General features: G+C 41.2%; 1 protein-coding gene across 3 annotated transcripts in view; it reads left to right on the top strand.

Moving 5' to 3' along the window:
- Positions 1-13,685, top strand: part of CELSR1 (cadherin EGF LAG seven-pass G-type receptor 1) — a 184,023-nt gene that overhangs the window by 73,734 nt on the left and 96,604 nt on the right. For all 3 annotated transcript variants that reach the window (XM_077338234.1, XM_077338233.1, XM_077338232.1), the window contains exon 2: positions 11,398-12,036. In XM_077338234.1, coding sequence (XP_077194349.1) covers positions 11,398-12,036 — 639 coding nt within the window. The remainder of the gene's footprint in view (positions 1-11,397; positions 12,037-13,685) is intronic.

The following is a 13,685-nucleotide window of genomic DNA, read 5'->3' as shown; positions in this document are numbered from 1 at the left end:
TATCTTTGAAGTTTATTTTCTATTCCATTTCCACATTTCCTTTATTCTCATGTTTTATAGAAGCACATTTTACAGACAATTAGGCCTTCAAGCCCCGTGTGCCGAATATACAAAAAAAAGTAGCAAACCAGTAGAATTTTTCCCCGTTTCCTTAATGTTCCCTTGTCACAGTAGAGATCCTGCTGAAACATAACAGAATACACCTGAGGAAAAGTCTTCTAGTTTACATTATTACAAAACCCTATTTTCTCTTTTGACCATTTGGCAGACAATGTTGCTTGTTGGCATTTGAGGGTTTTTTTGGCTTCAATTCCGGGGGTGTTTTGTCACAATGAGAACGCCAAGCTGGGCCTCTAGGTTTTCCTTCACAAATGTGCATCTGTTGCCCCGCCATGCTTTGAAAAGTTAGCAGCTAAACACGAAGGGATTAGCCTCGAGAGTGGGCTTTACAGCAGCCGATATTAATTAGAGTCGCTGGCTCTTGCAGCTCTGATTGGTGGCACAAAGGATTTCTTTAAGAAGAAAAATTAGAGTAATGGCATATTAAGGGGGTGCTGTTTCCATTCTTTAATTTTGTGTGTCTTTCCAGCCTGTAAACATGAACAAAATGCATTCTGATCACAGCTGTGCAAGTGGAAATACATAAGTCCACTAAAAACAAAAGCAGGCTCTAGTTTTAATAGGTGTCACTGACAGCTGGACTTTTTCCTACTTCAGTATCTATCATAAAATAATTATCATTTACCCAATAAGGTAGCTTTACCTGATGATGTAAAGATAATGTTTTCAATCAGCTCAGATGTTCTTATCATTAATGAAAAGCGAGAGTATTCATTGGCCTACTGCTTTAGAGAATGTCTGAGGGGTTGTGTTGTGTTTGTACTGATTTTAATCGCTTCCACATTCCTATAATATTTATTTTATTAGTTCATTTTATAGTATAGCTATAGTAACTTCCTCAGTCACTGTAGAAAACTACAGCTACGCTTTTATCTCCCCCTTTTATGTTTGCCTTTCTAGGCAATAGGGATAGCTTTCTCTCCCTCTCCCCCCCTCTTCTGTTATCCAGAAGCCCCCAAAAGACATTCTGCCATTTGGGAAGCAAAGTGGAGCTAGAGCTCTGTGTTGATCAGCCTTTGTCACTGCAGTGCATTCAAAAACCTCACTCCTTTTTAACCACCTAATTGGATGCAGGTAAATATTTTTGTTATGTTATGCTTTTGTTGCTTTGATTGAGATCAACCCTCTGAACCCCTTACTGGTCAGTAGCTGTGGATTGCAACAACAAATCAGCTGAGTAATACATGACAGCTCTATTTGCAAAACAACAACATTCCCACTTGCCCCCCCTAAAAAGAAAGTGTAAGAAAGTTGGAAAAATGGTTTGCTGCATTTCAAATTGCCAGGATAGTTGATATTCTTCAGACACTGAACCACCTGTGAACAAAGTTTCTACAGAGAAATAAAAGGATCCAACAGATGTTTTAGAGAAAGTGGGAAGCAGAGGAGTCATTTTTCAAAAATGTATAAGGAGAGGATAGCTTTTCAGGCATTCAAGTCATTCTTGCTTGCTTGCTCAATGAGTCCCTAAGGCAGGGGATTTGGATTTCAAAGCCAGATTCAAAAGGTTTAATTCAAAGGCCTGTAACAGACAATCATTCTAGAGGTAGAAGGCATATTTGAAGACTTCAGATTACTTATCTATATGTGTGGGTTTGTTCAGTGGGATAGAGTAATGGTTTATCAGCTTGCCTGGGGATTTTGAAACACAAACACATATTCTATACATGTGCTATTTCTGTGGACATACTTAGAACATTAAAAAAGAATTAAGAGTTTGATCCTGTTCTTTTTCTGTGGCTATGTACTCTTTTGGGATTTTCCTTATGGTGGTCAATCAGGGGTAAATTTGATCCTTGTCATCAGCACTGCTAGGGTAAACTAGCAGATCTATTACTGTATCCCTCCCAAAGGAATGGCAGAGGCAGCAGATACCAACCCCACAATCCTTACCTTTGAAACCCTGCCACTAATAAGCAAGGTAAATACTAAAAGCAAAAGCCTACAAAAAGGAGTCACAATAGTCAGGGCAAGACTGGGTAGATACACTGGTAGATACAGGGGGGCTTTCCGCCCCGGGATCCTTGTAGCAAATTGTTTGCTGAACGAAAAATCGCCATTTTAAATAGTGGAATTCGTCGTTATGCATACCTGCCTTTGTAGTGGAATCCAGTTGCGTTTCTATCGTTTCACACAGGCTTCCGGTCTCAGCAAAAATCGCTAGAAAGGAAGCGCTATTGCCAAGCTCGTCCCGCCCCTGGCCGTCAAGCAGCCAATGGGCGGCTGTTAGCATGCTCCCAAACAGCCCCTTTCTCTTTAAGGAAGGTTTTTTTTTTAAACACACCCGTTGCAACGAATATGCGTTGCTTCGTTGCAACAGAGAGACCCATCCAGCTGGCAGGTGTGTTTGACCTGCCGTTTCATCGTTGCCACACTCCCCTCCGAGTGGAAAAAAAAATCCCCCCCCCCCACGGGCGCGATTTTCGGCTGAAAACAGTGTGAAAAATAAAGGGAAAATACATCAGCAAACGGGCTTCTCTGTTGTTTGTGCTTAGTGACTTTAAACAGCTCTGGGGAGGGACTGCAGCCGGGCAAGCCTCACTGGCTAAACGGAGGCTTGCCGGTGCGTTGATCTCCGCTCGCTCGGAGAAAAAAAAATGGCGATCGCTTCGCCGGAAGATCGGAGGAGAGAGCCAGGGGGAGGGACTTTGTAGAAACCACAACAATGGTAACACAGAGAACTTTCCCACTAGTGTTGCAGATTGGTTGCAGGAGTGTAGTGCTTTTCAGAAGGTGAATCCACTTTTGGGGATTTCCCTGAAAGCGCTACAACGAAGCGCTTTTTGCGGATCGGTTTCAGGTATGTGGCAGATTGTCAACGACGTTGTGCATAACGGCAAATCAGTAGCGTTTTCAATTGGCAACCATTGTGCGATTTTGAAGGAGTGCGGAAAGCCCCAGGGTCTTGATATATAAGCTCATGCTTGTTTTCCAGTCACCTGCACTACACAGGGGAAGGGAGGAGGATTGGAAAGTCCTAGGAATAGTACCCAGCATAGTCCAAAGGCATCTCCTCAAGTTTGATCTAGTCATATCTTGGAAACTAAGCAGGGCTTACCCTGGCTAGTATTTGGATGGGAGACCTTCAAGAATTTGTACTTAGTGGTATAGTCAATGGGGACCACTCCCTGAAAAATATTCCTAGGCTTGTGCTGAAAGCAGCTCAGATTGTTTCTATAAACATTTCTCAGACCAAAAGCAACAACAAAAAATACATTCATCATTGCCTGGTTTGATTCCTCATTCATCCACATGCAGCCAGCCGGGCTACTTTGGGCTTGTCACAGCCCTGATAGTGCTGTTTTCACAGAGAAGTAATATCAGGGCTCTGTCAGCCCCACCTACTCACAACATGGGGAGAGGAAGGGAAGGAGATTGTAAGCTGCTTTGAGACTCCTTTGGGTAGAGAAAAACAGGATATAAAAACCAACTTGTTTTCTTGTATCATCAATTGATGATTTGTTGGGGTAAATTGGCATTATACATTGCTACAGATAGAACTTGATGTTGCAACATAGTATACTACTACACCAGCTTAGTCTTAGTGTAATGGTTAAGAGCAGTGGCTTCTAATTTGGTGAGCTGGGTTTGATTCCCCGCACCTCCACATATAGCCAACTGGGTGACCTTGGGCTCGTCATAGCCTGGTAGAGCGCTTCTGACTGGTAGGCCCTCTCAGCACCACCTACCTCACAGGGTATCTGTTGTGGGGAGCAGAAGGGAAGGTGATTGTAAGCCGCCTTGAGAATCCTTCTACTAGAAGAAAGCAGCATATAAAAACAACTCTTCTTCAAAGAATACTTTTCAGTGGAGAATACACAGAGAATAATTTTCAGGGGGTCAGTTTATACAACCTTTAGTAAGCTATCAAGGATTGAGTAATCAAGTAAAGAGAGACCCAGAGATATATTTGCATTAGCAAACCAATCTTATGCAAAACAATGATCGAGATGTTCAGTAAGATAGTCAGGCTCATCAAATAGATACAGTGCAACTTTACTTCTGAGCCCACACAATGTCCTGAGTTCCTCATCCATATTCCAGTATTGTTGGTCTCCTCCTCAAAAATACCTCAAAGGAGAATTGGTGACTCCTATGAAGGCACCAAATTTACCATGAACACACCACATTTGAAAGCATAAACAGCTTAATGGTGAAGAAGATGCTCTACTTCAGAACATTTGCTGAGTGTCACAGTAACTGGCACTGGTTAGTTATTTTAGAAAGAAAATCTTGGTTTTTCAGACCATATGCTAAATAGGTTGGTCCAGCATCAGATACCTCAGGCATCCCTGAAGTAATTGCAGTTCAGAGGTCAATGAACAGAATAGAGGCTAGGACTGTGATAAATCCAAGAGGTTTTAAAGCCTGCCCCTTGTTTAACACTCCAGTGAAGAAAGCCATTTGACTGAGTGCAGAGGCTGCTTTGTGACAGGCCAGCAGGAGGGAAAAGCTGTAAACCAGGAGTGATGGAAGCTGCTGGGGTGACGCAGAATAACTGTTGTTCATGCTGGACAGCAGCTGCAGTAGCACCTCGGCCTTGGAATGTGTTTCCTTACAAGCCATGCATATGCGAGGATAGAGAATGGGATGGAAGGGAAATGCCTTCATCTTTATGAGCTTTAGGGGTACCTGAAGTTACAAAATATGCAGTGTGGTAGTAATAAAAAGAAATGTTGCCAGTCAAGGTCAGTTCTGTGAGGGCTGGAAGCCATAACACATTTTGTTGTGGTGGTAAAAGCTATATATGAATTAATCTGTATTGAGAGAAAGTGACCAAGTATTCCATTACTCATTTTGTTAGCATCAAACCTGTGTTTTATCTGGATCCACCCGTTCCCCTAATTTCAGGGGTACAATTATTAAGCTATTATGACATCATGCTGGATATCAAAATTGGGGAGATATTTGAGTTATATCTCCTGTTTTCTTGTACTCAAGGCTGGGTAGAAAGGACCCAGGAAAGAAAGCACAATTACCCTGCCTAGATGATGTGCAGTTGACACTTGCACAGCCCACCAGAAATCTGGGTATGATTTTTGATGCCTCCTTATCTATGGAAGTGCAAGTCCCTAGAGTAGCTCAACAGGTGTTCTACCATTTCTGCCAAGCTAAGCTACTAGCATCCTACCTGGCCCTGGAACACCTGGCTGCAGTGATCCACATTATGTCACCTCCAGGGTAGATTACTGTAACTCACTGTACGTGGGCCTGCCCTTGTCCCTGAGTCGGAAACTACAATTAGTCCAGAATGCAGCTGTGTGGGTCCTCACCAGAACAACTTGGAGGGCCCACATTCAACCTGTGCTGAGGCAGTTGCACTGGCTTCTGACTGCATTCTGGATTATGTCCAAAGTATTGGTGCTGACCTTTAAGGCCATTCGTGGTCTGGACCCCGTGTACCTGAGGGACTGCCTAACTGACTACATCCCCCAGAGAGCTCTTTGCTCCGCCAGTATGAACAGGCTGGTGATCGCTGGCCTGAGAGCTGTGGACCTTACAGGAACTGTCTCAGTTCTGAAGGGCCTGCAAAATGGAGTCCTTCCACCAGGCATTTGGTTGAGGCCAATGAGCTAATGTAACACCACCTGGGGCTCTCCTCCAACATCCTCTCCCGTCCTGACCAGAAGGGAGCCGTTCAAGTTGACACTCTGCAGCTACAGTGATTTGATATATTTTAATGTTTGATGCTTTTAGTGCAATGAGGGTTTTTAAATGTTTGTATATCATTTTTGGTTGTAAACCGCCCTGAGATGGCTGTGCCAAGAGGGGCGGTCATAGAACAGTGAGGGGTGGTATATAAACTGAATGAATAAATAAACAAATCCAATAATAAATAAATAAATTTGCAAAAGAGGGGCAGAGCACTAGACTGCTTCAAATATTAAAATACTTTTATGTAGAAGGGAAACAATTTTGATTAGAAAGAGAGGAGAGAAAGTGAGCTGAGACTTGACAGCAGAAAAACAAGAAAAACAAATATAATGCCATGGCAGATTAATTACATATTTATTGCCTGCCTGTACAGGATACCCTTACATCTTTTCTGCCATCCTTGGATTCTATAAAATTGAGACTGCCACAAAGAATGAACAGACCTGAGTAGCAGCCAGAGAATATAAATGAAAGGAAGTTTGGACTGATTGACTTCAGTGAGATTAAGTGGGTTTAAATTCAAGTGCTTCAGCTGAAGTGGTCTGTGCATCTGATTGTCATGAGGTTACAAGCAAATCTAAGCATGGTGTAGTGGTTAATAGCAGCAGACTCTAATCTAAAGAACTGGGTTTGATTCCCCTCATCTCTACATGGAGCCAGCCGGGTGACCTTGGGCTAGTCACAGTTCCCTTAGAGCTGTTCTTACAGAGCACTTATCTTAGAGCTGTCTCGGCCCCACCTACCTCACAGGGTGTCTGTTGCGGGAAGAGGAAGGGAAAGGTGTTTGTAAGTCCCTCTGGGAGTCCTTTGGACTGGAGTACATATTTCAGTAAAATAGCATTGTGTACATATATCAATGGTGTTAAATAGTATTGAGTATGTCTTCTTAATACTACAAAACAGTACCGTGTCCATACCTCAGTATTATAAAAGTTTTGTAATATTAAAATGGTATTATTTATTAAGATACCCAGATATTAGTATATTTCACTCACATTCAGTATTTTGTTATAATTGATTTCCTTGGTTTAATACAATGTGTTAAAACTTGATCGTCTTTTTTCACTTAGGATATTTAATCACTAGTGTTAAATGTTTGCAGCTCTGTCCCTCGCCATAGTAGTTCATTCATAACATCATGCCTAATGGTGGGCAAAGGTTGGTGACCCTTTTAAGCAGGATTGTTGTCACAAGAAGTGTTAGGACAGCAGTTGTATTAGCTCATTGCTTCTTTGTTCTTAATTACTGAGGATTTCAGAATCAGGCAAGTTGTACTTTCATAACCACCTGGGACCAGTCCTTCCTTATTTTAATGAACTTGCCCAAGCATGGATTTCTCCTTCAACAAACAATAGGTACACCATGCCTGTAGCAATTAATCACAGACTGACAGTCCATCAAACTCTTATTGTTGTATTCCAGTGCAATCTTAAACATGAGTTTCACCTTTCTCCGTTCGTTGACTTCAGTGCTTAAGATTGCATGGTTTGTTTCACAATTCTCTTTAAAGTTTTAAAGTTGACATTTTTGAATTTGGGATAAAAACACATTCTAATGGGTTGGCTTACATTATGTTAATCTGATGAATATCTTGTATTTCGGAACAGCCATAGCAGTTTGCATTCAAGCCCAATTTCCTTTTGTGCTCTCCTCTGGCTGATGAAGCTTTATGGTGTCTGACACTGTGCTTTTGTGGTGATTTATTAAGTGTGTCAGAACAGATGCTGGGAATGCTGGGAAAGCTATCATGTATATTGTGACAGTTGATATTGATTATGACAGTTTCTGGACTCCAGTGGCTTCTCAGACAGTTGATAGCATTTTGGTCTTCTCAGAATACATACCATGTGATGGTATATCATTGTGCTTTTCGTATGGAAAAAGGGCTCTTTGTTCAGGACCTTTTCTTCCTCTTAGTTATGTGAGAGGCACCATAAGAATACATTGTGTTGCAAACCGCAGAATCACACAACCACTCTGTTCAATAAGGAGCTGGGAACCAGGAACGAACTTTAGTCTTGTGTCTCAGTGTCAGGTTTGGTAGAGTAGGCAAGAATACTTAGCTCATGCTCTTCATTTCCAGAGTGTCTGTTCACACTGTCTTTGAGTTCATTAAGTGTGACATGATGCATCCTGTATTTTCGATGCAGCGCTCTTGAAGACTGTGTAGAATCTGTGTTTATTAACAACTACAGAAGTTCTGCCATTTCCTCCAGGGGTATGTGGACTGTACCTTTGAAGTGCAATCTGTGTTCTGCCAGTCTTGATGGGAAGTTGTAACTGATTCCTAATGACTTTGGCTTGCAAACATTATCAGCAGGAATTTCATTATGGTGAAATTTTAAAGTGATGGCTATGTTTTCATCTGTGTATTTGTTTTACTCTATGTCCAAGGGGGCCTGGAAAACATTTGTAGAAATTCAAGCTGAAAATTAGTCAGGTGGACTAGTCTAAAAAACTTTTTTGCCACAAAAAGCTACTGTTTTGCTTTACTCAGTACCAACAGTATGTTGGATTCTATCGTTATTGTTGTTAGGCCCAAGCAAATATTTGTTTACTGAAACTGGATCATGCCCACAATGCACTTTGTTCACATGATTGCTAGTTATAAATTTTAGATTTAACTTCAATGTTTTGTTAATATTTCCTTTCTAAACTGCCTCTTTCTGGATTTCCATCATTATTGTCTTCTAGCAAATGGTTTTGAGGCATTCAAATATATCTATTAAAAACTAAGTTCAGATATATTTAAATTTCAAAATTATTTTATTTATATGCGTTGTGGAGGTGGCTTATGGTACTCACTGCTATTATTTTGCTAAAGTAGTCGTTCATCATGGAATCACAATTCAGTCTGGTGGTGTCATTTTTACTTTGACTGAACTACTTGTGATATAATCCAGTAAGAATCTTACTGTTCCTAACTGCAATCCTAAGCATAGTTAAGCCCTTCTAAATCTCTTGGAAGTCAGTTCATTTAGAGGAGTGTAAAGTCGCTTAGGAACGTATGGTCTTGTTCTGTCTGCACTTCAGCCTAACCATAGTTTTCCACCAATTCCCCCTTCCAACAGCAGGCTCCCCCATGATACCCTGTAGTTTTCCCAAGGGTCCACTGAAATCCCCCCTCTCGGGAGCTGTATTTTAGAGAACCCAGCTGGATAAAACAAATAGGGCAGTAGGGAGGAAAGCTTCTTTCCACAAATTTTACTGTACTTGCTGTACATAGAATCTACATCAGTGTCTTTTATAACCTGAGCGCAATTTCCTAAACCAGAAGTCAAAAGAACCTCACTAAAAAAATTAAGCAACTTACTTTTTAAATAAGTTTTTCAGGACAGGGAATGGCTTAACTTTTTCAGTCCCAAAGCCCACCTATCTCATTTGGGGTATTGTAATCCATCCTAACTTGTTAGGAGGTTTTTAAAGACCATGTTTTTTGTTTTAGGGGGAAATGTGAGTGTGGGTGGCAGTGGCCACAACGTGGGAGGGGGGAGAGAAGTACAGAGGCAATTCACTGAAGAGGACAAACTCTTTGATGCTCTTGTTTGTTGCAATCTGCCTCTGATGTTTAAGTATTTCAGCTATGTTTCTGCTTGATAATCAGGTTTCAGAATGATTGATGGTAAAGGATGCAATGACATTGTACTGATTAACTCCCAAGCCACTATTAGGAATGTGTATCCAAAGTGATCCCTAGTGACAAACAGACCTTCTATACTGTTTTTAAAAATGTAGTTATGAAACTCATACAGTTCTCTTTCCGAAGGGTTCAGATTTTTTAAATTTTAGTGCTTTGCTGCAAAATTGTCCATACACTAAGAAACTGGGTATGCTATTTTGATTCAATTTCTAAGCTAATTTTGGTTTAATATGTAAGCTGTACTTTTATCAGAACAGTATGCAGTTGGATATTTATGAAGAACCAACTACTAGAGAGTGTAACTAAGATTTTCATTAGAATTTACTTTCATCAGAACTTACCTACCTTTGAATACTAAAAGCAATATATCTGCAGTTATCCCAAGCAAAATAGCTGTCAGTTAAGTTTAGAAGGATGCAAGAAGGTTAATTCATGATGGTCACTAATAGAGAAGAGGCCCTTAAAACAAATATGACTTTAAATGTGTTTTATTTGGTTTTGTAGAGAATAACATTGTAATCCTGAGAATCCTTCCTTGGGAATAAACCCCATTAAATAGACCTGAGTAGGATTCAGAGTGGACCGTCTTAGAATTGCCAAGGACCAGGCTAGACCTCTGTGGCACAGTTTAAATGAGTTCCTGGGTGGGAATGTACACTTCAAAATGGCAGTTCATCCTAGGGAATGAATCCAAATTTACCCAATAAATTTCAATTTCCTGTATTTCTAGGAAACTAGTCATATCACATGCAAGTTTTCAAAGAAAAGAGAATGGTTAGATAATAAGATTGATTTCAAAAATCAAGACAAGAGATCCCTCACATTTTTTAGATTGTAAGCATTTTCACAGTTTTGACACGGGATGGTGGACACAATCACAAAATGGCTGCCACAGGAGGTGAAGCCAACCACTAATTATCAATAGTGAGATTACACATAATTTTCATACCAAATCTTCAAGAAGAAATTCTGTTTAACAGTTGCCTTTTAAAAGAAACATGTTTTGATTAGATATTTTCTTGAATAAACACTGCTTAGTCATTCAGTAAATTACAAAGCAACCTTTTGAAAAATATGTACAACCAATCATATCCTCAGTGGCCATTCAGAAACCTGGCCGGGCCAGTGTCCCAGCTGGCTCTGTCCATTTTCAAAAAACAGTTGGCAGGCCCCCAAGGGAAAATGTCAATGGGCACCACTACACACACAGTTGCCACTTTGGGGACCTTGGTCAAGATTAGAGCATGCAACAAAGAAAAAGGGGAGGGAAAACTCAATCTGCAATAGAGCTGAGAACCTGAGAAGGTTGAGCTCCATAAATAAAATTCAAAAGAAATACGTTTTATTATTTAAAGTAGCAGTTTTCTCAACCTTCTCAGGTTCTCAAGGGGAAAACATGATCAATTCATTTTTTTAGATTTTTGAGATTTGAGATTCTAGAATGAATGTTATACTAGTTCTCTTGATCTGGGTTTCTAATCATTGTTGGAGGTAAAACCAGATTGTATTTATTTCTGAAGGTTTATCTAAATTTTCTTGAGTCCCTCCTGACAGAATATAGTTTTTGTTCCTTGAATCTGAGTCTCTATAGCTAATTTGAGTGTTATGATATAGAAATAATAGTTCCATAGCATTAACTTTCAGTTACCAGTTATCTGTTTGAAATATGTTCCCATTCTATCTAGAGAACTTTCTTGATCCTACCCACCTCAAAGCTGTCAAGGCCTGCTCACAGCTGTACTGTTTGATTGAAGTGTGACAGGATAACTGTTGCTAGGAGAACCAGGGAATGCAGTTCCAGTTTATGAGCTCTTTCCAACTCTGCACAGCTTTGGTTTTTTGAAAACTTAGTTGGTATTCTTTTTATTGTACTAGTATGTGAGGTGATTCATGATTCCCATTTTAGAGAACAGTGCATCAAAGCACCTCAGAGAAGGCACTTCTGGGAAAAGTCTCTGATTCTTCTCTCTTTCCCCTTCTAGATGGTATTCACAGTGTTACAGCATTTTGTACCTTGCGGGTGACTATCATCACAGATGACATGCTGACCAACAGTATCACAGTACGGCTAGAAAACATGTCTCAAGAGAAGTTTCTGTCTCCACTGCTTGCACTCTTCATGGAAGGTGTGGCCACTGTGCTGTCGACAACCAAAGAAGGCATTTTTGTCTTCAACATTCAAAATGACACAGATGTCAGCTCCAATATTCTAAATGTGACATTCTCTGCCTTGCTTCCTGGTGGTATTCGAAACAAATTCTTCCCCTCTGAGGACCTCCAAGAACAGATATACCTTAACAGGACGCTTCTCACACTGATTTCAACCCAAAGAGTACTGCCTTTTGATGACAACATTTGTCTCCGGGAGCCTTGTGAAAACTACATGAAGTGTGTGTCTGTACTCAAGTTTGACAGTTCTGCTCCTTTTATCAGTTCCAACACTGTTTTGTTCCGACCTATACACCCCATCAATGGCTTGAGGTGTCGGTGTCCTCCAGGATTTACAGGTGACTACTGTGAAACGGAGATTGACCTCTGCTACTCCAATCCTTGTGGCAACAATGGCCTTTGCAGAAGCAGAGAGGGAGGCTACACTTGTGAATGTTATGAAGACTACACTGGTATGTTCTTATATTCATTTTATGTGCTTTGATGGTGTTGTTTCTTCTCAATTTTGGATATGTGGTGACTCCAAAGGCTAAATGTAAACTTGACTATAAAGAAGCAAATATAAATGGGAGCAGTCATAGCTGTTCCTGCTTTGAGTGCCAAAGATTTTATGTTCTATATCCAGTTAAAAGTTCTATGGCAGCAGAGCTACAATCTATGTAATACCACACATGTAGACAAAACATGACAGTTCAATAAACTGGAGCAGTAGTGGTTGGCATTTCCTCATAAATAGCTAAGACTTGTGTTGTTACATTATGATATATGTGAGAGAAAGGTCTAGGTTGTAGGGGCTATCGACAGTGCTGTTCACATTGTGGAGAAGGATCCTTTGAAGCCTACAGCTGGTTTAATGTCTAAACCAGCCAGCTTGGTGTAGTGCAGGGGTAGTCAAACTGCGGCCCTCCAGATGTCCATGGACTACAATTCCCAGGAGCCCCCTGCCAGCGAATGCTGGCAGGGGGCTCCTGGGAATTGTAGTCCATGGACATCTGGAGGGCCGCAGTTTGACTACCCCTGGTGTAATGGTTAAGAGCAGCGGCTTCTAATCTGGTGAGCTGGGTTTTATTCTCTCCTCCTCCACATGCAGCCAGCTGGGTGACATTGGGCTCATCACAGCACTGATAGAACTGTTGTGACAGAGCAGTAATATCAGAGCTCTCTCAGCCTTACCTACCTCAAAGGGTGTCTGTTATGGGAAGAGGAAAGGGAAGGCAATTATAGGGCACTTTGAGACTCCTGGTAGAGAAAAGCGGCATGTAAAAACCAACTCCTTATCATCGTCCTCCTTCTTCTTCTGGCACCAATGAGCTCAGGCTTGAATAGCTAGTGGCTCTGAATAGCCAAGTTTCCCATTCCTTCATTTATTTATTATTTATTTATTTATTCATATTTTTATACCACCCTACCCGAAGGCTCAGAGCGGTTTACATATAACTGAAACTATACATGAAACAATACATATAATAACATTAATATTATTGATAAACTGGGTGACAGTATAACATAACAGTATATCATAACATAAACAGTGGTAACTCGAACAGGTCCGGGAGTCTTAGTGGGTTTCTGGGAGGGGGGGCAGGGGCCCTGCAGATGTTGGTTGGTTGGCCTGGCCTCAGCCAAATGCCTGGTGGAAGAGCTCCCTTTTGCAGGCCCTGCGGAATCTCCTCTGGGAGCTCATTCCACCAGATGGGGGCCAGGACAGAAAATGCTCTGGCCCTGGTCGAGGCCAGGCAAACTTCTTTGGGGCCAGGAACCAGTATCCGGTTGGTGGTGGCGGAGTGTAAAGCTCTTTTGGGGGCATAGGCAGGGAGGCGGTCCTTCAGGTACATTGGGCCCTGACCGTGTATGGCCTTGAAGGTAATTACCAGAACCTTTAAACTGATCCGGATATATATATATCACAAATAATCTTATGTGTGAATTAATCTGTAGTTAGTTGTGGAGAACACATGTTCCATGATCTTCAGCCTATAAAATTCCAGTGCTCTTTCTTCCAATTTAGTACTGGTTCGGTGTTATAACTATTCCCAGGGAATAGTTTAGGTCGTATTCTTGGAGCGATGAAGTTGCAAGAAATGAAGTCTGTTCTGGAAGC

The sequence above is a fragment of the Paroedura picta genome, chromosome 5 (assembly GCF_049243985.1).
Source record: "Paroedura picta isolate Pp20150507F chromosome 5, Ppicta_v3.0, whole genome shotgun sequence".
Classification (NCBI taxonomy): Eukaryota; Metazoa; Chordata; class Lepidosauria; order Squamata; family Gekkonidae; genus Paroedura; species Paroedura picta.
This window is presented reverse-complemented; position numbering and strand designations above follow the sequence as displayed.